At 38.4% G+C, this 26,097-nt stretch overlaps 2 protein-coding genes across 3 annotated transcripts; one reads left to right on the top strand and one right to left on the bottom strand.

Annotated features, from left to right (window-relative positions):
* Positions 1-74: 74 nt before the first annotated feature.
* Positions 75-6,800, bottom strand: LOC110175705 (ADP-ribosylation factor-binding protein GGA1-like). The gene is given in 18 exon segments (XM_055157894.1): positions 75-1,069; positions 1,264-1,374; positions 1,784-1,953; positions 2,036-2,238; positions 2,565-2,752; positions 2,831-2,868; positions 3,247-3,390; positions 3,472-3,579; positions 4,057-4,138; positions 4,234-4,371; positions 4,710-4,790; positions 5,024-5,124; positions 5,435-5,458; positions 5,461-5,557; positions 5,787-5,885; positions 5,966-6,041; positions 6,127-6,211; positions 6,725-6,800. Coding segments are annotated over 18 exon segments (1,902 nt in total). The 5' UTR covers positions 6,771-6,800; the 3' UTR covers positions 75-958.
* A 227-nt stretch (positions 6,801-7,027) lies between these two features.
* On the top strand, positions 7,028-25,956 carry micall1a (MICAL-like 1a). Of its 2 annotated transcripts, none has more exons than XM_020941930.2 (16): positions 7,028-7,900; positions 10,818-10,866; positions 16,587-16,728; positions 17,096-17,187; positions 18,008-18,126; positions 18,652-19,250; positions 19,327-19,387; positions 21,185-21,612; positions 22,044-22,360; positions 22,981-23,115; positions 23,191-23,317; positions 23,749-23,839; positions 23,924-23,997; positions 24,357-24,471; positions 24,708-24,754; positions 24,871-25,956. In XM_020941930.2, exons 1-16 carry the CDS (start codon positions 7,758-7,760, stop codon positions 25,002-25,004), a joined length of 2,673 nt encoding a protein of 890 aa, XP_020797589.1. In that variant the 5' UTR covers positions 7,028-7,757; the 3' UTR covers positions 25,005-25,956. The 2 variants fall into 2 exon arrangements, with proteins under 2 accessions (XP_020797589.1, XP_020797588.1); XM_020941929.2 differs by having other exon boundaries at positions 18,005-18,126.
* Positions 25,957-26,097: the final 141 nt, after the last annotated feature.

Raw genomic sequence — 26,097 nt, 5'->3', positions numbered from 1 at the left:
GTCCAAAGTGGTTAATATGGTATGCTGTTGCAAATTCTGCATGAAAAGTTATTGGTTACTTATAGCAAAGCATATCACAATCTCTGCGTTCTCTTTATTTCTTCATCAGGGGTGTCAAAATCTCAAAGAACATTTTTTTAAAGATATCCCATTTGTTAACGTTAAAATATGCATGTATACAGTATGTACAGTTCCAGGCACATGTGGTAGAATCAGGATAAAATAAAAACTTCTTTGGGTCAGTAGACAATAGGCAGCAATGGAAAGTCAACATTATACTTCATATGTTGGAAACTGAACATGCAAAAAAGAAAAATAGAATAATTACAAATCAAAATCCTGAGCATACACATTATAGAAAAAGTGCAGAAATAAAAAAGATTGTACTATAATTAAGGAGTGTGATATCCCTTTACCATTGTCACACATGGTCCCTCAGGAATCCAGCCCAAATAAGTGACATAAAATACTAATCTAAATGGTCAACAAAATTGTAGTTTTTCAAAATATCAGTAACATCAGTCATACATAGGTACTTCCAGAACTTTGCACCTTTATATTGTTTAGTGAAGATTTAGAAAGAATAATTTCACCAATTTATAATGAAACTTATAATTTATATTGTAATTGTAAATACATTACATGCTTTAAATTCCAGCATTTGTTCATTAAAAGCATAGCTCTTTATGATGGAGAAAACATCAACTATAATTTGGGAATTTTTAAAAGACAGCCGGTAAATTCACATAAAATGGGGAACAGTTTTTCTTCATCAACATAAAACAAGCCTCTGCACATGATTTCCCCAAGTCTCCTTGATTAACATAACTTAACTGAAAGGAGAATCAATGAAGGAAGGCACAAAGTAAGCACATGACCAGAATTGAACAAGTGGTCATTAAAAAAATTTAATAAACATCTTAAATCTCTTCTTCAAGTTTCTTGTGACCTCTTCATCTCAAAGATTGCCCCACGTGTTTGGAGGAGGGAAGTGATCGACGTCTCCGGATACGTCATAAAAGTTTTCATTTAAGTTAAATGTGAGTTTGTACCGCAGTCGCACTTTCTCCTGAAAAACAAATGTACAGGTCAACAGTGATATCCAAAATGGTTTTCTTAGGAACTTTTGGTGTAGGAGCTGTCGTTTTAATTTGGTTTTCTTTTCAAGTTAAGTACATTATTTTGATTGTGGGTATTTCTTGTGTTCTAATTCAAATACAATCTTAGCAATAATAGGACCTGTAAAATGTATTTAAAATGTACCTTTTGAGGATTTGCTAACAGCAGAATCTGTGTAATGGCAGCTGGAGGGAGAATGGGGTTGAAAGCTGGAAGTTCAGTTGCAGTTGGCGGTTGTAGCTTGACCTTCATAATCTAAACCACAAATACACAGATTTCAACTAATATATACAACTTTTTCCAAATCCCACAGTCCAACATAATAAACATTGTTCTTCTATGCTCTGTTATGAAACACACATGTATTCTTTACCAGTCCACAGCTTTAAAAAAAAAAAAAAAAAAAAAAAAAAAAAAAGGATTTTGGACCAGGACAGTACTATCTTCCTGTTGTAGATGACATTTTGAAGACCCTGAGGACTTTTGACCATTCAGAAGATATTTTATGTTGTTTTGAATGTTAATAGTTATTATTCACCATATCTCCAATTATTTTTTGTTATTTTCATTGGGGATATATCATGAAATTAACACATTTTATTTATTTTTTTTAATTGACAGATTAACGCATGAAAATTAGGACTCTATATTTGTCATGTCTTACCTTGGGTACAGCTGCCTGGAAGCGGATACTGGTAATAGGAACAGGGGCTGATGATAACATAGAGATGATCACAACAAGCACATCTGGGCGAGAGGGCGGACAGTCACGGGCAAAAGTAAACAACACTCGAAGACTGTATTTATCCATTACAGTAACAGGTAACAAGGTACCTGAAAACAAGAAATGCAAATACTCAAATACTCAAAAATAGATGAGAAAAACTAAAACTTTACTGAGGTAAGGTTTAATTACTGGGTCTGACTGATTCCAGAGGGACCATGACATCAGATAAAGAAATACTTTGTTGGGGGTCAATCGCAGGTATGGACACAGGTGCTGAAGTAGTGATGGACTGGTCCAAAAGTGCAGATGTAGAGGAGCCAGGATCAGTTGTGGAGTTCGCCATACTCTGTAAATCTCTCAATGAGACCTTACTGTGGGTCTGAATTTTATCCCTATTTAAAAGATAAAGGATAAAATGGCTCAACACTTCTCTAGCCTTTAAGAAAAAAAATGTTCAGGAATAAATATATGAAAATCAGAGAATGTTTTTAATCTGCACAATCTGTCTATACATAACTAGCTGCCCTGCCATATATAAAACTTTTCTTTATAATACAAACTTTAACTCCTTCAGTCATTTGAATGAATTTGCTTTACTACACAAGGCAAGCCACAACTCCTAAATATTCCAATGTGTTAAAACCAGATTATTGCCATTATTCACTACAGTTGTCAGTAGTTTTAATGCTATATCAGAATATTTTATGTTGTTTTGTACCATTTGACCTGCTGACTCTCAGGCGGTAAGGACTGCTGCAATAGAGTCTTCCCCAGTATGTCCAAGTCATCCAAAGCTTTGGCCGGTGCACAACCGCCCTCTACTGGTGCTACTTGTACTTTCTGGACTGCAGACGGGAGCAACGCTGCAGTTGGGATAGGAGTGGAGTTTTCTGGACAACGGTGAAACTAAAAACAAGGACACATTTGCTTAAGTTTAACTGACTTACAAACTAGAGGGAGATACAGAATTATACTAAAGCCTACCTGAAAAGTTGTGTGGGAATTCTCTGTTACATTTAGACCTAAAACAAGACAAAGCATTCTTTATGCGACATAAAATCTTTAATATACATTTTATTAATATTAAGTGGGAATGGGATTTGTAAATAAATGTTTATAAAGGTTTTTTTTAAGGCTGCGTTGCAGGTTTTAGAATAGGTTTTGCACATTAGCCAGAACCAAGTATTTTTTTCTTTCTTTTGGTATACACAGGTGCGCCCTTTTGAAGTCTGAATTCATCACTGCAGGAGGGATACCCCGGGAAGCCAGAACAGCATCTAATAGTTGAAACATGTGCTTATGCTGCTAACCAAACTTTAATTACGTATAAAACATGAGGTCAGTAATTCACACTGAGCTTTTATGAGTCAGACAATTTGCTGTTAATGAGTTGTTGTTACCTAGTGACATGAGTTCATCGTCCAAAAGGCTGATGCCCATATTCTGGGTCAGGGTCTCCAGGTTGAAAGAGTCTGTGCTGGTTGGTGCCGAATCAGCCAATGGATTTATTCCTGCCAGATCTAAAAGTGCTGAATTGCTGTTGACTAACATTGGTAAGACCTATGATTAGACAGGTTTAAATGAACTATGTATACTGTGACTTTGTATTGTACAACTGAAATTACCTTCTTGTGATTGCGTTACGTCATCTTTGTTAATCACTTCACCTTTTACCAGCTGCCTGTACATGTTTATAACTTGAGTCAACCTGTCATTGGCCTCCAATATGTCACCTAAAACAGAAAAGATAAATGCCTTAAACTAAATTAACAATTACCATCACTATGCTTTGATGTTTGATGGCTCTATCTATACACAGACATATTCCAGTTTAAAGGTGCACTGCGTAACATCAGGTGGCTGCTTGCCAGATTTTGCCCAACAGTAATGCATTAAAAATGATCTATATAGCTTTTTTGCATTACAGGTGTTTTATTGCTTAAAAATACCTTGGAAAACACAGATTTGTAAGTAAGGTCACCTCTCTGGATATAACCTATAACTTGGACTTCTACTGGAACTAATAGTTTAATCCCACACTAACAACATTCTAGACAAAGCAATAACATCTCCACTGAGGCAATGGTGGCCAACCCTCCACCAGTATGTTACATAATTCACATTTAAGAAAAAATGTGCTTATATCATTAATCATTTCATGTGTCAATGTATAATAAGTACCCAAGAGTAGATTAAGTAAGTACATATACCTAGAGCATCATCACTATCTTCAGTGTCACTCGCTAATCGGAAGAGCGTTGGCCTCATTTTCTCACAACGCTGGTAAAGATCCTGGAAACCAAAAAATGATACAGATAGTCTGATATATTATTTTCTCTTCAGTGTCTGTGTGCAAAGCGTGGTTTAATTTGCTGAGCAGTGCAGACCTTAATGAGTTCCTGGTTGCTCTGAGAACTGCTCTCCTTGCTGTAGCCTTCCAGCAGCTGGCTCAGCAGGCTCACACTCTCGTTCACCTCCTGGATGGCATTAACTCTCTTTGATACCTTTTCCACACGCTTCTGATCCTGAACACAGGAAAATGCTTTTGACACATTTACCCCACCGGAAATGTTTTCTGTATTAGTGTTTTAGAAAGGTGTACTTTTTGGGATGGTTAGTGAAAATTAGAAGTTTAATTTAAGAAGTAGTCACAATATCTTATATGGTTCAGTCTATACCAAAACAATAAGATCAGATCAAAGTTAAAACAGAAAGCTAAATTAAGTTGGCCACACTATGGGTAAGCTATAGAGATCAACTTAATATATGTATTTCATAAAAGCCAATAATTATGCCAATTATAAAATCACCATATTTTTTTTGACATAGCAACACCCTTAGCATTATTTTGGACCACACCCACCTCTTGGACCATTTCCTTAATGAGTTTGTTTGCTGCTCTTAAATCATCAGGGTGTGTGCTCTTCAGTAATCGAGACAGCGCCTACAAAAACAGGATAAAACATAGGTACAAAAGAGGAAGAGGTTTTAGTAAACTGTTTACCTAAATGTAATTTCCCAGGACAAAGGGCAAATTTGGAAATAAAAAATCTCAAATTTATCACGTAAAACATTATTTCTTTTGAGTTTCAAATGCAGAAGTAGTGTTTTATTTTGTATATACAACAAAATCTGTTTCAATAAAGACTTCAACCAGTCAAAAATGTGGCCTTCTACCTTTGATTTCTCTTCATCATCAAAAATGGCACTTTTGGCTCTAGGTGGAGGTGGTGGGAGTGGCTTGTCATCAGGAAGTACTGGATCCTGCTTGACAATACCTGGAAGAGAACAGGAACACATTTAACTTTAGCATGGATACACAAACTCTAGGTCTATATGTGATTTAAACGTGTGAGGTTACTACAAGTAAGAGTTGCTGTCTGCATAAACAGCTTGTGAGAGTTCAAATATTCAACTGTACTATAGACAGTGACTGTTCAATCATGCACGCTTCTTACTCATGTATCACTCCAATAAGAAGAACTGACACAAATAGACAAAACATAGAAAATAATTTCCATGAACCTAAAGTGTGAATACATGTAACATTTAAAATACATAAAACAATATTTTAATGTATGGGCTCACCCTGCTTTTTCAGCATGTGATAGGCTCTGAAATTTTGGCCTCATCTGGGAGCATTAATGTCCAGCTGTACATGATTTCTATAACCTTCTTCTTCACTGGTTCTGGTGCCCGGGAGCCCAAATACTGCAGAAAAAAATAAAACTTATCTACCATAACTTGTGACAAACCCATAATAATAAATGTGTTATTCATGTGGAATTAGTATTGATTAATTAATATGCAACATTTACAAGGAACATCTAGTGTATTTCTTTGGTACATGTGTAGAAAGAAAATCTGGTAACAAACTAATTTTGAATATAAACAAAATGAGTGTCTATAATTGTCTATAATTTAGATTATTGACAATTACCTTGGGTGATACCACCTTGATGAGCTCATTGAGAAATCTAAACTTTCCTACTTCAGAGTGAAATTTCTTCCCACAGTTTTTCATGCAGGTCTCAAGCACCTGAAATTATAGGTAAATATTGTTGACTAAATAACAGTGGTTACCTGAGCTACTTATTTATTATAAGTAGAGTGCCTTACTGTGAGTGCTTGCATAGCCTCCCATTCCTGAGGAGATTGGATTTTGTGAGCCAGAAGTCTTGTTGCAAGCTGGGGTCTGAGAAAAGAATATATTTAGAGTCATTACAAATGGTTATCGTATATTTGTAGCAACACTGTGTGCATCTTAAAATAGGACCTACCCTTCAGGTTCATTGTTGAGCTGCTCACAAAACTCTTTGATACAGTTCCAATCTGTCTCTTTATTTTGGGGGCTAGTAGCTGCGTCTGCATGAAATAACAATACACATTTCACACACTTAGAACTGATTGCGTGATTTTAATATCGGCTTTACACATTGTATGGCAACACTGAACATTTCTTTTTCAATTTCTACTAACCAAAGTCTCTCTTAAAGGCTGTATGTCTCCACCCTAAGTCAGGTGGTTTGTGTCTGTTCCTGGTTGTGAAAAATACCTGTCTGCGAAGGTAGCCGAATATTTTCAAAATCAGTCCTGGCTTTTACGCTGAAAATAATCGTATGCCATTGACAATTGCACTGCATGGGGGTTTAATAGAAGAATACAAAGCAAAATCACGGAGTTCTATATCTGAGACTGCTGCACTTTTTGATGAGAATGACTTGGCTGCCTCGTCAACAAATATGCTGCAACTGTGAGATCTAACAAAGTGTCCTCCTAAAGCGGCAATGAAACTAATCCCGGTGTAATGTGAAAAGGTGTCGCTACGGCGTAGCACTTAAACAAACATTCAGTGCTGTGTGTGGTGTGTTGACTTACTGATGCGAGACTGAAGGCTAGCCTCATCTAGAGGCGGCGCCGCCATCTTTGCCAAATACTAAACAGTGCCAAATCCCGCGAGACTTTCAATTCCTGTTGCGATTTTTTTTTTTTTTTTTCATCACATTCTGAAATAATATGTGAACCAATACTTCCCACAATAGACATTTTAATGAACTAATACGCAATATTAGTATTAGGAATATTAGGATTTTCGCGTACATAAAATAAATATGTAATGCCCATAGATTATGGTAATGGTATATCAGGGTGTTCAGAGTACGCACTTTAGACCCACCCTCCGTTCAGTGAAGGAAATACAACACAGAGCGCTGTGGCTTCTGGGGCAGTACAAGAAAACGTGATGCTCAGCAACTAAGAAAATGTGTTATTTCTTCTGCTCAAATAGGATTAGTTTGGGACATCTGTGTGCAATGGGATGCTGTTGCCACAGAATGCTGCCGTGAATTGTAAAAAGTGTTCATTTAAATTACTGGGCACTACGTAAGAGCCTCTTATTGTTTTGTTCTTTCTCTAAACAAGTAGGAAGGAGTCGTCTCCACCTCTTTACAGCAAACTGAGCTTGTTTCTGCGAAGAAAACTTTAAACCAGCGAGAAAGAAGCGGTGTCCTGCAAATACATGTGTCCTGCCGCGAAGTAGCAGCTGCTGAGTTGTCTACTGAAGTTTGTTGGCAGTTTTTTTTTTTTTTTTATCGACAGTTCATTATCAGCCACGTTAAGGCCGTGCGTATGGACAAAGGTCTGTGTAATATGCAGAGATAACTGTAGGTATAGCCTCGTACAGTGAGAACACACAGGATGCACTTGAAGACGCGGCTAACACGGCTAACCATGCTAGTTTTACGTGACTCAGTCAGTGTAAATGAATGTAACGCAGCGGGTGTTGTCTGCTCCCTGAATCGGTGCTGATGATTCGCGTCTGACTGGAGAGAAAGGACTTCACACCGTCCTCTGCCGCATTTGGACCATAACTTTGACCCGGGGCTTGGATATTATGATTTTATGACAAAAAATGGGGTCTCTGAAGGCGCTTCAAGAGTGGTGTCGGATACAGTGTGAAGATTACCCCGATGTTGTCATTAAGGACATGTCCACGTCCTTTCGGGACGGCTTGGCTTTCTGTGCTCTCATACACCGACACAGGCCAGATCTGATGTAAGTACTCCCTGTGATAACAGCTGATATACAGAGATACAGTGAGCGACTAGTATCTAATAACATACTGGTGAATAACGGTGTAGTAAACAGTTTATGCCAAGAAAGACCATAGGGTTTACAACATACAAAAAGAGACCATAGGTTATAGGCTAAAGCTAACAGAAATATTCTTCAGTTGTTGTATTTTGGTTTGTGTGTTATCCAGTTATGTTAGTCGTTAGAGTCGTTTTTTTTGCAATTATATAACCTAATGTAGGCCTATCACAAAAGATACAGGGTAGGTATAATTACAGCTGCCAAAACTTACTTCTCTCTATGGAATATATGATGTTATGTGTTAAATATTTGTCATAATTGCCTACTTGTATGAGTATGTAGCAGTTTTAGGCCAATGTGCTGTTACTAACCCAGTTTGACATGTTGTGCCCTGTCTATAACAACACACCCCTGCACTGTAATCATCAGACAGCTCAGACACTCACAAAAATCACAAAAACACAACCACACAGGCATATTTCATCACATACCAGGATTAAAATAGTTTATGTTATGAATGGGCAAATCAGTGTCTGTAATTTTGTGTGTATGTTATCTGAAATGTGACAAACCAGGAATGCAAAGTGAGAAATCGTTAAAAGTACAACTGAAACTAGCAACACAAGAGGTGAAGTGACCCATAGTCAACTCCTGCAATTCAGTATGTACTGTAACTGTATAAATATCTCATAGCGGGTGTCTACACGAAAGGGTGTGATTTTTGCATTTTACATGGATAGCATTGGGATTAACCAATGCTTTATGTGGCAAATCCCATTAATTTGAAAGGAATTTATTCTTTGATATTATCTGAAAATGTAGCATAGACCATAAAAGACCATAAAATGAACAGTTACTAACATAACTTCAATGTGTCTTCCCTGTTTTATACTTAATATAATTTGTCTGTCGTAAATAACGATCAAACAAATCAACAGACTAACTATGATCCAAGCAGACAGCATGTCAGTGTAATCTGTGACTGGGACCTTGGGCTGTCAGAACGGTTTTAGCTCTAATGTTCCTGTATGAGGCCACTATACTGTAGTAGCACTCAAGCCGATGTATTTTCATCACAGTACATTAAGCCATGCAGAGTCAATATAACTGTAAATGTCTCTGTCTAAACTGCTCATCGAAGACCATTTGTCAGTGATTTAATATAGACATAATGGCTTGGTTAACATATGGGGTATTGCATAATGTACATTTATCCTGTACTACTATTTTCACTAATCCTTCTATTAAATAAATCCATTTTAAATCAAATCTGTCCAGTGCTGCAAATGTGGTCTGGTTAAGAACTGTGTGTATTTGTGTAAATAAATATTCAAATAAGAAGTATCCCAATTTAGATGCACATTTCAAAGTTAACAAACAACGTAGTCATCTAAAAACAAATAGAATTGCTTAAATTGCAACTGCATTTCTTCTGAACATTTATCTATACAATATTTTGACTCTAAGTGATCAATAGCTTAGCAACAGTATTAATATTGCTATAGCTTCTTCAAATGGTATACAGTTACTGTTAGGCTACATTTTTACATACATAGAGATTTAAAATAGCCTTAGCCCATGTGCTGTTTAGCTGTCCCCATTCCCAAAATAATCTAGAGACATGAGTTTGCTCAACACTACACTCTTTCATCTATGTCTCCTGGTACTGCCTATTCAGCCAGATTCACTTTGAGTCATCAAATGTTCAGATATTTTCCTACAGTTTTCTTCATGTCAAGGTGGACACAGTGGAGCAGGCATTCTTTGACATGACCTTGATATCAAAGCTGCTGGTATGAGTTTGCGGACCATGAGAACGAGATTAAGGGAACAGGGGAGGCTTTGTCCGCACCAACACCAGACTCATTCACTGTTTTTTCCTCCTTGAGAGCTCCACATGGTTGCCGCTGACTCCCACAGATGGGGCTGGGCCCTTTTGATTTCCATAAGTTATGTTATTATTAAAGGTGCACTATGCTAACTTTCTGGTAGAGGGTCTGTCACTTGCACTTACAGCATGGTGTAAAACATATCTATCTCCATGGCAACAAACAGCCAACACCAGGCAAAATTACAGGTCTGTTCTTTGAGAGGTGGCCCTACTTAGAGTAAGAATAATGCAGTGAGAGTAGCGTGTACTAAAATTTCTAGAGAGACAAGCAGATGATGCCCTCCCTACTAGAAAAGTTATAAAGGGTGTTGTTAATATTAATTCATATACGCAAACATACAATTAACAATAAATAAATACGTTGGTATGTAGACATAAATATTACTAAACGTAAATAAGTGTAAACCAAGGCTTGAACAAAAGTCTTTTCAGCCTGCACAAAATGTGCTTAACAAAAATTTACTCCACCTAACAATTAGAATCTGTAAATTTATTTTATTTCGAGCTTATGACTGAAAATGTGACTTCTACCTTTAGTTTACAATATTTACAGGTTTGTTTCAGAAAGGACATGAATGTGTCCAAACAGTTTCACACTTCTTATCAAAACCCTCATCCAAACATCAACTCAGGACTTTTTCAACTTTTACAGCAGGATGTTTACTGCTGGAGCTGGAGCCAGGTTCCTTGCTGCGGGCCGTTTGTCAGAGCACCGCCTTGTAATTATGAGTCTGTCACTACTCTTAGCACCAGTAGCTTCTTTATTATTGTTCTTCCATTATTTATGTGTGGTCAGGGATTACACAGATCACCCACACATCATTGTCTTGTTTGGACATTACAACATTTTCATCTGCAACACTGAAAGAAAATTTTTATGATTTGGGTGATTCATAAGACACATGTAAATAGGTCAGACTTCAAAAACACATTAGGTCATGCTGTTACTTTTTTAAAGTCAGTTATCTTTTTTTTTTTTCTTTACAGAGACCTTTCTTCTTTATCCAAAGAAAACGTCTATGAGAACAACCGACTGGTGAGTCATTTACAAGTGTTGATCAGAGTTTTACAAATGTGGGGTTCAAGCATGGTTGAGTGGAGCCCCAATATTCAGTACAGACTAGTGTTGACTGAACCATGTAACCCTTGCATTATAATAGGGCAAACAAGCAATAAAATGTATAGATAATTAACATAATATTTTGGGAGATTATCTTCCATAGCAGGATGCAGTAATGATGGAGGTGCACTGTGTTACCTAATGTTTGTGAAGCTTTCCCGAACGCTTGTATAATCATAGATGAGGAAGGAAGACAATTTACAGACTTTGAAAAAGCTGTCTTTTGACTAAAATGTTAATTGAAGATTTGAGGCTCAAAACTGCTGAACTTGTGCTTGTAAGAAAGAAAGGGACTCATGAGTAGAAACAGAATTAAAGCCGCGCGCGGCGATGGTGGCCCTCGCCCCGGGCGCGCACCGCCCCCCCCCACGCGACCTCCGGGGACTCGCGACCGCCCCGGCACGCCACCCTCTCTTCCCTACATCCGCCCAGGTCGACAGCTCGTCCATTAGACACATTAAATAATGCACCTTTAAATGTTTCAGAGGAGTCATTGCGCCCCTACTGGCCAACCATGAAAAATGCCCAATATCCGTAATATACTGTTTTTGTTTACAATCATGCATAGAATTTAATCCCCGACTTTGGTACAAATCCGACAATGTTGACGTTTCATGTCAATGCTAGGGGGCGCTATAGTGTTCACATTTCATATTTCATATGTTTATAGTGTATTATAATCAGGTCGAAATCAGGCATGAGTGATTCAAATTTCAGCACGATCGGACTAAGCCTGTGTGTGTAATTATTTTTTAACTATTTTTGGGGGGTAGTCTTTGCGCCCCTGCTGACCAACCGTAAAAAATGACTTTTTTGCTTGTAAACATGCATAGAATTTAATTCTCAAATTTGGTCCAAATCCGATAATGTTGATGTTTCACATCTATGCTAGGGGGCGCTATAGAGTTCACTTTTATTAAATTTCATATTTCATCACATTCAGGCCTGGATCACGCAATTGTGATTTGAATTTGAGTTCTCTAGGACAATGCCTGTGGCCGTGACAGGTCACAGAAAAAGCAGGAAATGAAGGCGTTATTCGCCGGCGTGCTACGGGCGAACTGTAAGGAGTATCCCAAAAAAATTTGGCAACTTCTGTGAGTTCATGTCTGTAGATGTGACATGTCAAATTTGAGCTAATTTGGACCAAACCCCGGGGACTTGAATCTTTTTGTAGACCCCCAAGTCAAAACGGCGGCGAATGTTTGATCCAATATGGCCGACTTCCTGTTCGTCATAGGGGTGCAGAATGATTGACTTTTTTTGCTTGTAATCATGCGTAGAATTTAATTTAACATTTACAGTGAATTTTTACATCACTAAATATATCGGTGATTATATCGGCAGCGCCAACTCCCATTATATCGGTTTCATATCGGCCACAGCAAAATCCATATCGGTCGGGCTCTAGTTTGTAATCCACTTTTTATGGCGTTGTTCTGTCAGCTTTTCCCATTTCTGACCTTTGTGGACGACTATCTTCGGTACTCTAAAAAAATCGCTTTTTCCTTCTCTCGGTTAGAACAATTGGCACAGCCGTAAACTGCACAACACATCGGCATTTCCCTCCAGTCGGTTCACTTCTTGCCCTCCATCTGATTTTGCGTGCTGACAAACGTCGCCCTGTAATGTCACGTGAAACCCAGATATTCAGAATTATTATTTCCATGTAAACTCCAAGGAAAATATTTTAAGTCCAAACAATTTAATCCAGAACAATTAAAAAAACATCATGTGAACGTGGCCATTGTGTTCTAACAGTGAGTTTTTTAATCATTTCAATACCAGGTTTAACATTTGTGCGTTTACCTTTTGGATATTTCGTGGCAAAGTACAGTGTGATAAAGAGTAGAGGGGTGTGCAAAAATATTGAAATATCGATATATCGTATCGTTTAATGTGATGACACAGTATCGATATTGTGGGCTGCTCTATCGATATATCACCAAGAGTATTTTTGGTTTATTTTACTAAATGATTTTGTTACAGCTACAGTTTCGTTGTTTGTTTAGTGGAAGGAAACTCGTTTGACATTTTCGCTGTTTTGAGGATTAAAATGTTTGTGTTTCATATGAACTTTGCACAAGAAGTGGTTTAACAAAGATTTTCCATGATTTAGCCTTTTATTTTTACTGAACCGTATCGAATCGAAAGCGCACTGTATCGAGGTTTGTCTCATATCAGTGACTTCTTAACAACACTCGGCCTCAGTCAACAGGGAAACGTGGCTCTTGCCCCGTCTGGGAGTATGACATCATCACATTCTAGAACCTGAAAACCTCCCAGTTCCATCAGGTTCACGGCGCCGATGACATCATACATGTAAAGTTCCATAAAGCCTTGTTACCATGGCAACTCCGGAACTCAAAGCTAAACTTCAAAGCTTTGTGGGCTTTAACTCAAAGCTTTGTTTGGCCTCGGGGAGATTATAAGAGTAGGCAAATCGCAAATCACAAATCGAAAATCACAAATCGCTTAACGGAAAAGGCACATTTAGCTGAGCTTGACACAGAGCAAATCGTACAAAGATTTCAAACAGTAGACTTCACAGAGGAGACTTTACAGAGTAGATTTCACAGAGTAGGTCGCACTTTTTATCTGCGTAACAGTAAGTACAGCAACACTTACAAAACAACTCAATTATAAAACAAAAATGGCCAGAAATAACAGAGGAAATATACCCTTGACCTTAAACCATGACCTTAAACTAAAGAACTGTGGTCTTCGTGTGATAAAGAGTAGAGGGGTGTGCAAAAATATTGAAATATCGATATATCGTATCGTTTAATGTGATGACACAGTATCGATATTGTGGGCTGCTCTATCGATATATCACCAAGAGTATTTTTGGTTTATTTTACTAAATGATTTTGTTACAGCTACAGTTTCGTTGTTTGTTTAGTGGAAGGAAACTCATTTGACATTTTCGCTGTTTTGAGGATTAAAATGTTTGTGTTTCATATGAACTTTGCACAAGAAGTGGTTTAACAAAGATTTTCCATGATTTAGCCTTTATTTTTTACTGAACCGTATCGAATCGAAAGCGCACTGTATCGAGGTTTGTCTCATATCAGTGACTTCTTAACAACACTCGGCCTCAGTCAACAGGGAAACGTGGCTCTTGCCCCGTCTGGGAGTATGACATCATCACATTCTAGAACCTGAAAACCTCCCAGTTCCATCAGGTTCACGGCGCCGATGACATCATACATGTAAAGTTCCATAAAGCCTTGTTACCATGCCAACTCCGGAACTCAAAGCTAAACTTCAAAGCTTTGTGGGCTTTAACTCAAAGCTTTGTTTGGCCTCGGGGAGATTATAAGAGTAGGCAAATCGCAAATCACAAATCGAAAATCACATATCGCTTAACGGAAAAGGCACATTTAGCTGAGCTTGACACAGAGCAAATCGTACAAAGATTTCAAACAGTAGACTTCACAGAGGAGACTTTACAGAGTAGATTTCACAGAGTAGGTCGCACTTTTTATCTGCGTAACAGTAAGTACAGCAACACTTACAAAACAACTCAATTATAAAACAAAAAATGGCCAGAAATAACAGAAGAAATATACCCTTGACCTTAAACCATGACCTTAAACTAAAGAACTGTGGTCTTCGAAAGCAAATTGCCAAAAAAGATGAGCACAATGAGCGGCGATGGTGGCCCTCGCCCCGGCGCGCACCGCCCCCCCACGCGACCTCCGGGGACTCGCGACCGCCCCGGCACGCCACCCTCTCTTCCCGACATTCGCCCAGGTCGACAATGACGCATTAGTGATTCAAATTTCAGCACAATCGGACTAAGCCTGTGGGTGGAATCATTTTTTAACTATTTTTTGGGGGAGTCTTTGCGCCCCTGCTGGCCAGTGGTGGAAAATGCCTCATGTCCGTAATAGACTTTTTTGCTTGTCATCATGCATAGAATTTAATTTCCGAATTTGGTCCAAATCCGATAATGTTGACGTTTCATGTCTATGCTAGGGGGCGCTATAGAGTTCATTTTTCATATGTTTTATAGTGTATTATATTCAGGCCATGATCAGGCATTAGTGATTCAAATTTCAGCACGATCGGACTAAACCTGTTTGTGTAATACATTTTTAACTTTTTTTGGGGGGAGTCTTTGCGCCCCTGGTGGCCAACTGTGAAAAATACCCCATGTCCGTAATAAACTTTTTTGCTTGTCATCAGGCATAGAATTTAGTTTCCGAATTTGGTAAAAATCCGATAATGTTGACGTTTCACGTCTATGCTAGGGGGCGCTATAGAGTTCACTTTTATTAGATTTCATATTTCATTACATTCAGGCCTGGGTCACGCAATTGTGATTTGAATTTGAGTTCTCTAGGACAATGCCTGTGGCCGTGACAGGCCTTCGAAAAAACAGGAAACGAAGGCGTTATTCGCCGGCGTGCTACGGGCGAACCGTACGGAGTATCTCAAAAAAAGTTGAAAATTTCTGTGAGTTCATGTCTCTAGATGTGACATGTCAAATCTGAGCTCATTTGGACAAACCCCCGGGGATTTGAATCTTTTTGTAGACCCCCAAGTCAAAACGGCGCCGAATGTTTGATCCAATATGGCCGACTTCCTGTTCGTCATAGGGTCATGCTCCAATTCATCTTTTGGCTTGTCTCATTGTTCTCTATCACTGTCCCGAATTTCGTTTCCCTGCGACAAACTTTGTTTGTCCCTAGTCCCATAGGGATCGAATTCTAGGTGGCGCTGTTGAGTCGGGTCACTCGGGTCATTGTCGCGATGCCCATTTTATCGAATTTTTCGCCGGGCCGATCAATCTGGACCCCGGTTTGGGGACTTTTCGTCCATGTTCAGGGGGTCAAAAATGCGATCGTTTGGTCGGAAAAGGGAATAAAAAAAATAAAAAAATAAAAAAAAAGAAACCGACGAAGAACAATACCCCTCGCCCCTAACTTTGTTAGTGGCGAGAACCGACGAAGAACAATACCCCTCGCCCCTAACTTTGTTAGTGGCGAGGGCCAATTATTGACTTCTTGAGGGAAGCAGCTGGACATGGAAAAATGGGAGTGTCCCCTATTTCAGCTTGAGCTAAGCATTTGCTGGAAATCCATGTTTCTCTGTCACCTAATTGGACTCCCAGTTTTTTACTAAATGCAATTTTTAATATATTTTTTAGTTTTAATGTCAGTTTTGCTGAGGCGCACTTGTAACAGTGAAGTGCTTGTATGGAGGGTTTTTTTTTGCTTTTTGAGCATAACTTTGTGGAACAGAGTTGGTTTGCTTTGCTGTGTAGCACATAACTGTGAAATCAGTCTGTGTAATCAGAAATGTATTCACTTCAAACTGCAGAGAAGGGAACTGGACATTTACTTGAGAATCCAGCTGCTTTTCTGTTATATCATGGTCTCCTTATGCAAAGTATACATGCGAATCCCACATTGCATCATGCTGTTATGTAACATCAGGTGCTTTATCTTCCCTGGAATTTTTCATTAAACTAATAGCTATTCAAGGACAAACTATATTTAAGAAACAGGTCCCCGATGTTTTGGAAGCACTAGGTTATTTCCTTATGCACATTATCTGTGTGATACAGTAATTTTCTTTCGTTCTCTACTGTGATTATCTAAACTACCTGTCATTTGTGTTGATTGCAGGCCTTTGAAGTGGCTGAGACACAATTGGGAATTCCAGCACTGTTGGACCCAGAGGACCTGGTGTCTATGAAAGTACCAGACCGACTCAGCATCATCACCTATGTCTCTCAGTATTACAACTTTTTCAACAACAAATCCCATGGTACGCAAAATTATTCAAGCACGTACCGGTGAAACACAGTGATGTAATTATTAACATAACTGATTAAAGCAGATCTAAGTATATTGTTTACCTCATTAAATGTCTTTGTAAGTCCATGTAATGGTTAAATAATGTATTTAACTTGCTGCTGTCACCATGCGGGAAACCAGCCTAGCAATATGGCGCACACAACCTGAGGAGTGTTCACCTGGGAAACCCTGGCTCTTTTTTTATATTTGGCAACATTATATGATTTTTTTTTATGTTTACACTGTTTTATTTCAATAAAGCTGCAAGGGGGAGCTCTATCACTGAAAGTTTCTTAGTTCTTCTGTCATTTAAAATGTATACTTTTGTTTTCCAACAGCAAATCCTCCCTGTATGAAGAGGCCGAGTCCTGTTGGTCCTATTAGTGAACTCGCCCAGATGAAACCTGCATTGCCGTTAGATGAGAATGAGGTTAGCCTTAACTCCACTAATGGAAATTACATTACATTGTGCAATTCCTGCTTTCTGACTTGTGTAAACAGATCTTCATTAGAGTAGCATGATTCTATTGCAGCTGCATGTCAACAAGTTGCATTTTTTCCAGAGAATTTATTGTAATCTTGGCTGGAGTTGGAGCATGTTTTTCAGAATAATCACTATATCTGCATGGGCTATTGTGGGGGTATTAAGTCACTGAGCACTGTACAATACAAATCCCATCCTGTCATTTGACTTAAACAATATCTGCACATGTGGCTGCTAATGCCTACTTCCTTGTTTGGGCTTTGTGTTGCACAGTGGGGGCAGAGCAGAGCACGAGAGGTAGAGTAAGTCTATAAAGATAGCCTCTGTATCCTGTCTCTCTTCTCTATCCTCCATCGTCATGCTCCATATATGGGCTTGTCCCCTTCCTCCTGGACTCCCCTGTTTCTCTCAGATGGAAAACTGTCCCGCTCCATCCTCTCCACCCACACATCTGACCCTCCCTCCTCTCTTTGGTCCTGGGCCTAGGCAGTAGGAGGGGGTGGGGGTGCAGAGGAGTTGAAAATCTATAAGTTTTTCAACTCCTCTCTGACATACTAATCCGTTGTTATTTAGATTTGAATTGATTTGGTTTGCTGTAGAAGATTTGAATTGATTTGGTTTGCTGTAGAAGTAGCTAGCTAACATACTGATCAAACCATATCCTCAAATCCTGACCTCATGTCTGATCTCCTCATCCTACATTGCTTTCCATTTCCCCTCTCTCCTGTTGCCGCACCCCTCTTCACTGGGACGTCACTCTCAGCAGACAGGAGCAGAGGCCAAGCGCAGCAGCCTGAGCAGCACCTGCTCTGTCTGTAACAAACATGTTCACCTGGTGCAGAGGTTTCTCGTGGACGGAAAGCTCTTCCATCGCAACTGCTTCAGGTGAGCTGCCTCATGCTTCAATACAGCAATTTTATACCTGCACCAAACTTCACATGAAAAGAAAACTGAAGAACATACACTCATTTAATTTGGTAAAACTGGTTCATTAAAGGCGCAGTATGTAAATTAATGTTTAAAATATGTAGATGTTTGGCCTAGAATATTCCATAAAATGTCAATCTAAGTTTTGTGGAGGAATTGTGTATGCTTAACTGGTTATTTGTGTTGGTCTTTTAAAAATAAAAGAACATTTAGTTAAATTTAGTTAAGATATTTAAAAATAGGAATATGTCTTCAGTAAGCTGCCATACACTGAGGACAAGACACTAACAAACATTTTATTGTAGTTTTGGCTATGCAAACATAACATCTATTATTATTATTATTATTATTTTTTAACAGTTTTGCGTGAAACAGTTTTTCTAGAGCATTTTTTTTAAATCATACACTATACCAAAACAATTATTATTCAGTTTCACCATGTACAACACATGGTGCATAAATTATTACCTTTTGATCTACCAGGTGCACTGAATGCCACAGCACGTTACTTCCTGGATCCTACAAACTGGTGAGCAACTCTGGGTCCTTGGTCTGCACGCATCACTTTGCACGCCATGGTTTGTCCAATCAAAATGGCCGACCAGATCTCAGCAAGAAACCAGAACTGAGCGTAAAACCTGTTATAGTCGAGTCTGTCAGGATTGGTCGCAGTCCTGTTCCCTACTCTTCTTCTGTATCACGTAAAACGGATGAAGATTTAAATAGTGAAGAAAAGACAACCCGAGACACTCCAACCGTCACTCCTGTTATAGCTGTTGAAGAGAACTCTATAGAAAAGGGAGGTGTAACAGACAATGAGGCAAACGCTCGACCTTCGACCCCTCCTAATCCATTTGATGACAGTGATGAAGAGGAGGAAGAGGATGATGCTGTGAAAGAGGAGCAGATAGAAACACCAGCACAACACACAGTCAATGGAGATCTGCCCTCTGCTCCTGTCAGTCAGTCTGAATCTGTGAGTCGACCCGTGCCCGCTCCGAGGAGGGTGTCTGATCCCACCCCGCCTCCTCGACCTGCCCCCCGAGTCCGGCTTCCTCCCTCTGCAAGTCCTGCTACACCGAGTATGCATTTGATCCCATTTCTATCAATTAATTTCAATGAAATACTTTTTTAAGAGCGATTTGACTTATGTTACAGGTGAACCACAGAAGCATCTTATTCCACCAAAACCTCGAGAAAGATCACAGTCTCCAGGAAGGTAAATTTATTTATGTCACTGTACATCATTTTATCATTTTTTGTCTTTTACTCAATTTGTATACCCTCTCAAATATAATATAAATTCAAATAGTTTTACAGTATACAAGAAAAAGCCTATCTAGCACTGAAATTATATTATAAATAAATAAATAAATATATATATATAAATATATATATACACATACATATATATACACACATATATATGTATGTATGTATGTGTGTGTGTATGTATATGTATATATATATATATATATATATAATATTATATATATTAGTGCTGTCATGCGATTAAAAAAATTGATTAATTAATGATTGATTAATTATGATCTGTAATTAATTAATCTAATTAATCTCATTTTAATCTCACCTAAAAATTGCTGAGAAAAGCCTTCAATTTGAGGTATTTTCATTTAAATTCATTATTACATTATTGTGGCAGATCAAAAGACTGATATAGAACAAAAAAAGTGACTTTATAAAGTCATTTATTGTTTAACAAATCTGTCCAAATTGGCTGTTGAGCCCAAGTCTCCATGAATAAGAAACTGTTTGCTGTAAAGTAGCAAAAACGAGGAAATCTGAACATAATAACTTTTGTCTACTTAAAGACAATAAAAAGTCCAGTCTTTCCTTAACCATATTAAAAATATTATTGATAGAGAAATGCTTTATATATGAGATCACTGGTTTTAGTCCTTGTTTTAGTCCTGATTTAGACCTGCTTTAGTCCTACTTTAGTCCTGGTTTAGTCCTGGTTTAGATTTTAGTTCTGGTTTTAATCCTGGTTTAGTCCTGGTTTAGTCCTGATTTAGACCTGGTTTAGACCTGGTTTTAGTTCTGGTTTTAGTCCTGGTTTAGTCCTGGACTGGGTTAGTCCCGGTTTTAGTCTTGGTGTTAGTTCTGGTTTAGAGGCGCACAGAAGGAAGCGAGCTTTACGCAGCGTACGCGAGAAAACACGATCCACACGCGGCTCACGGGAGCACGTCGGTGTCCGTGCAGTGTCTATGGAAGGAAACATGGTCCGCGCGTTCTCAGGTTAATGACGATGATGAAGGTGTGTGTTTGTGTGTGTTTGTGTGTTTGTGTGTTTGTGTGCGTGTCCCCTCGTGTCGCAGGTCACTATAGGACAGTAGTGCAGACATCATGAGCCTATGCAGGTTGTTTTCACCAGTGACATTTAAGTTGTAGGCGATATTATATTTGTTATTTTCTTTTAAATTTCACATCGGGAGAATAATTTCCAAGACACGAATGCGTTTTTACCTGTGCACTGCTGACTCTGTTCTACCGGCTCTTCGACCTCGTCCACTGTGTGACTGACGCCGCCAACGTTAACATGACGTTTACATCGCTCTTACTGCGCGCGCCTTTTGTGTGGGTTTCCGACAATGAGTGGAATTACCGAAATAAAAAAAAATTTATAAATGTGTTTTTATGTGTTGTTGTCCCAACAACACATAAAAACAAATTTTATAATAAAGCAACTCACATACAGAAACAGTAAAGTTAGATTAAAAATGAGATTAACGCGATTAAAAAACATAACGCGCTAAATATGACTGTAATTAATTAATCGCAATTAACGCGATAATTTGACACCCCTAATATAATTATGTTGTGTGTGTGTGTGTGTGTGTGTGTGTGTGTATGTGTGTGTATATATATATATATATATACATACACACACACACATACATATACACATTATATATACATTTAGTGTTTACCATCCTACTTGTAACTTCATGGTGTTGTCTGTTGTCATCCCAACTTGTGTGTCTTATATCTGTAGTCTGTCTGGTGGTTCCCAAAAATCCAAAGACCCGCCATGGCTTGCCCTGGTTCAATCACAAGAGTCCAAGAAGAAGAAAGCCCCTCCCCCTCCTGTCCCTGGCCTGGCCACCCCCCCAAACTCGGGCTCTGTGTCCTCTCTCAAAGGGGACGACTCCAGATCCAGCACTCCACCTGTCCCTGCCAACCCGTTCGAGGATGATGAAGATGACGTGATTGAGGAAGAGGAGGAGGTTGGTGATGAGAGCATTCCCTCCACAGTAGCAGCAACTCATCCCTGGTACAGTATCAGGCGGGCAGCAGACTCACCTGCAGTGGACGCTTCCCCCAGCAGAGGGAGTGCATCTCGATCTGAGAGCCCCGCAGCAGGAAAGACCAAGAAACGACCGGCCCCCAGAGTCCCACCACCACCATCAACCTCCAACCAAGGTTTGGCTTTAGCAATGTTCCTATGTTGTACATATGAATACTGAAGACTTAGACAAACATTGGGAAATTAATTGGATACAGTAGCTATAAATTCCAAAATAATTAGTAAAAGTAATGGCAGACTAGTGTCAAATAACGCATAATTATACAAATGTATTATTTGTACAAGTAAAAATTTAAAATTTAAAATATAGAAATATAGTACCAGTAATACAAATATATCTCTCAGCTATGCAAGAGGTAGCAAGGAGAAAACAATACAAACATGAAATAATGAGCTCCGTATGACTATATGTGGGACAGCTATTAATTTTGCCAGAAAAGCAGCAGATGAACATTAGCTATTCTCCTGTACCTACTTTAATTAACCCACACAAGTTCATATAATATTTTGAAGTAATATTTCCTTTCTTTCATCTACTTTCCCTCAGCCCTTTCCCCCTCTCAGCCCTCCTCCTGCTCTGCCTCTCCAGCCCTGAGCACAGAGAGTCTTTCGTCCAGCTCAGAACAGCGCTCAGCTGGGGGTGCCAGCAGTGACCAGGAGCAGACCATCACCAAAAGCACCTCAGAGCCCTCCATCGCCTCTCCAGACAACTCCACAGTATGCTCTTTAAACAACCATCAGGCTTCTCTCAGTCCCAGTCCTCCCCATGTACCTTCATACACCAGCTCAGCACCAGCCACTCCTCAAGCAGGCCGCAGTTCAAATGGGTCTGGAGCACCAAGCCCTCTGGCCTCAAACCACAAGGTGACAGAATTCAATCAAACCTATATATACTAGGTGGTATACATTTTTTCTAGAGATACCACTGTATTTGATGTCCAATATTTGTCTTACTGTTGTGACTAATAACCAATAATTGCTTATATCAATATTAAAATCTGTAGAAAGGCCTAATCATTGTACATTTTTTATATTTGTAAAAATTGATGATGATGTACAGCACTTAAGATGCCATAGGTTGTTGTACATGTGCTATATAAATTCTGTTCAGTGTAGTATAAATCCCTGTGTCTAAAACTTCCATGCGGTATGTTGGGAAATAAATATTTTTCATTCATTCTCAGACTTAGACAAACATTACCCACAGCACAACTGATCTGGACTCAGTAGCTCAAAATATATAGTATAAAAACAATTTGTAACAAGCTTTCATTATACAGTTATATACTATTTTATATACTATTTTTATTGCTACTTATTTAAAATTTATTATTTGTTAGCTGCTGTGTCCCTTACAGATCAATAAAGTTTGTCTAAGTAAGCCGTAGTTGTTGGTTTGTTGTGTGTGAAGCCATATAATGTCTAATTTGTGTTTAAACTCATAAATTCATTGAAATATGTTAAATTGATTGCTCTATTTTTAGCGCATCTGCAAGGAGAACCCCTTTAACAGAAAGGCATCGCCATCAGCAGCAAAATCCAAAGGGAAACCACCAAAAGGCCCACGACCTGCTAGACCTCCAGCACCCGGCCACGGCTTTCCACTCATCAAACGCAAAGTAAGAAAGCCTTTTGGCTACAAAGTTCACGTTTAGTAAATCTACTTTTGTCAGACTTAAAAGAATTATGTACAGGTGCAGTCAGACCAGTACATCCCAACTGAAGACATCTATGGAGAGATGAGTCAACTGGAAAAACAACTGGACGAGCTTGAACAGAGGGGTGTGGAGCTGGAGAAGAAGCTACGAGACAACCCCAATGGTATGTTATGTATTATGTTTCACGTGGAATGGGAAATTTTGTTATATAAAATTTATATTGATTTTGTTTATATCCTTCCTATTATTTTTCCCAGTAACCTACTCTTGTGGCACTAAAACTAGATTTTTTATGTAGGCCTGGACGATACTTGAATTGTATCTCATTCATATGACAAGCTGCTATTTTGGTCATATTGTCATATTGTGATTCACTATTTCTCTATTTAACACAGCTGTCTGCAAAATACACAGACACTTTTCTCCAGCACTCTAGTTGGCTAGTCTCTATAAGACTCTAAGTGAGCAACAGCTGGATGTGAAATTAATTCTTTGCCATTTCACCCCCCTGTATATAAAATTATTGTCAATGTCTGCAACATTTATTTACCAACCAATTACTGGATTATCTACATTATACTGTTAACTTTTCAGATGAAGATGAGGAGCACTTGTTGGTGGATTGGTTCACCTTGATCCACGAGAAGCACCTTTTGGTTCGAAGGGAAGCAGAACTTGTTTACACGTAAGCACAAGCATCAGACTGTCTATTTGATCAATACTAAATAAATATTCATATTTTGAATGTTACTATTTTGTGTGATTCAAGGGCTAAGCAGCAAAATCTGGAGGAGAGGCAAGCTGATGTAGAATATGAGCTGAGGTGTCTGCTCAATAAACCAGGTAGAGTGTACATTTGAGTGTTTTAAAGGAGAAGTAATATGCAAAATACATTTTTAAAATCTTTTAACTATGCCCACTGCTCTGTACTTGCAATATCATCGTGTAGCTGTTTTGGCACAAATAAAATGGTTCCATTGGTTGTTACCATGAACTGTTTATAGACGAGTCAGGGAGCATGATCCGGGAGCCCTGCACTTAGTTGTAATGATGTTTACTGTGATGCACTATAGAGTGACCAAAATATAAAATAATGATCCATGGGTGTTATGGATTATAACTACATAGCAACCAAAAGCATATTGTGAGCACATTTTGGGATTACTGTATAAATAGTAACTCCATGTCACTTTTTTGTGCAGAGAAAGACTGGACGGAGGAGGACAAGGCCCGGGAGCAAGAGCTAATGGCTGAGCTCGTCACGATCATCGAACAACGAAACCAAATCGTCAACACCATGGACCAGGACAGACAGAGGTAAGGAGTACCCCCTCGAAAAACAGATTCTTCATTTCAAGGGATTTATCCTCTTTATAAATAAATGGTTTCCTAGAGTACTTTAACTGCAGTATAAATACATTAGATATTATTTTTTTGGGCTCACTGTTTATCGTGTGTCTCTTTTATATGGCACATTGCCATTTGAGCTGCAGATGGTCAAATAATTAACGATGGGCTACCTGATTTTCCAAAATGTTAAATGTCTCTTCCAGGGAAGAAGAGGAGGATAAACTTATGGAAGCCATGTTGAAGAAAAAAGGTAGCATTCCTATCTCTTTTTTTTTTTTAAATAAATATATATAAACCAATGAATAAACAATATTGTAAGAACAGACCTCAAAGTAAAATTTGTTCTTGTCATGTTTTTGTTATTAGACTTTTCAAAGGAACCAGAATGTGACCAGCAAAAGAAAAAAGGTGCAAAGTTCAAACACATAAAAGTGCTCAAAAGACTGAGCCACAAAGGAGAGCCAGGCAAGAGCCCCAGCCTACGCAAAGAGAAGAGCTGAAACAGACCAAAAACGGGTGAAAATCTTTGAGGAAAATGGTAACAGAAACTCTGTTAATCCTTTGACAACTCATAATTTTAAAAAGACAACTTGATTTTATGCAGTGCTCCAAAAACATTTCCAGCAGGGTTTGTGTTGCTTTAAAAACATCTTATCAATTCTCATAAGAAGTTGTCATAAGTCTTCCCACCTTTTGCACTGATATACTGTACTGGTGTCTGCTTTACTTAACATAAATGGTTGACCATGTTTATTTGATTTTTATTACTATTTCATTACTTTGGCCTATTCATGGGTTTCCTGATTTAAAGGATTTGGCAGGTAACGCTCCTCTGTTGCTGTAGCGATAACACAATTCATATATTCTATCTTTTGAATGGGGGAAAGATCCTCACAAAATCCTTAAAATCAGAAAGGAATCATTTGCCTGAAACCCATGATTAATTTAATACTATTGGAGTTGTTCTCCTATGTTGTACATCCGAAACTCAGCTCATGGATTTCTATAAACTGTTGGTTAGTTTTGTACTGTGGTACTTTTCAGGAATTATCTGCTTTAACATGCCTCTAGACAAATATTAAATAAGACTCATCAAGCTGCTATTATAGCTGCCATTGTTAGGCCTTACAGTTTTAATCTTTTATATGCATCACATTACACCAATACTGTATATTTATTCATGTACCATAACATTTTGGTCCATTAGTGTAGGAAAAAATATCAAATATCCTTCACAAAGTTCACCTACATATCCCAACAGGCATCTCAAAGAAAGCACCTCTTTGAAATAAATATGCAATCATTAATTCATATTTTTGACAATGCCTTTCATGTTATTTTGCCTTAAGAGTTGCTTGTAAATTAAAGTGTTGTATGACTGGTCTTTATTTAAATGCTTTTATGGCTTTTGCATTATTGTCCATAAATATCCATAAACATACGTATTCTCTATTCATTTGTCTGTGACTGTGTATCTCCCAAACAAAAGACACCAATTTTTGGTGCACTGCTACACTTTGTTCCATACATAAATGAGTTATAGTGTTGGAGTATATGTTTTGAAATACATCTTTGTGCATTATTTTCTCAGTG

The sequence above is a fragment of the Boleophthalmus pectinirostris genome, unplaced genomic scaffold (assembly GCF_026225935.1).
Source record: "Boleophthalmus pectinirostris isolate CB_2022bp ecotype Guang Dong unplaced genomic scaffold, ASM2622593v1 HiC_scaffold_22, whole genome shotgun sequence".
Classification (NCBI taxonomy): Eukaryota; Metazoa; Chordata; class Actinopteri; order Gobiiformes; family Gobiidae; genus Boleophthalmus; species Boleophthalmus pectinirostris.
This window is presented reverse-complemented; position numbering and strand designations above follow the sequence as displayed.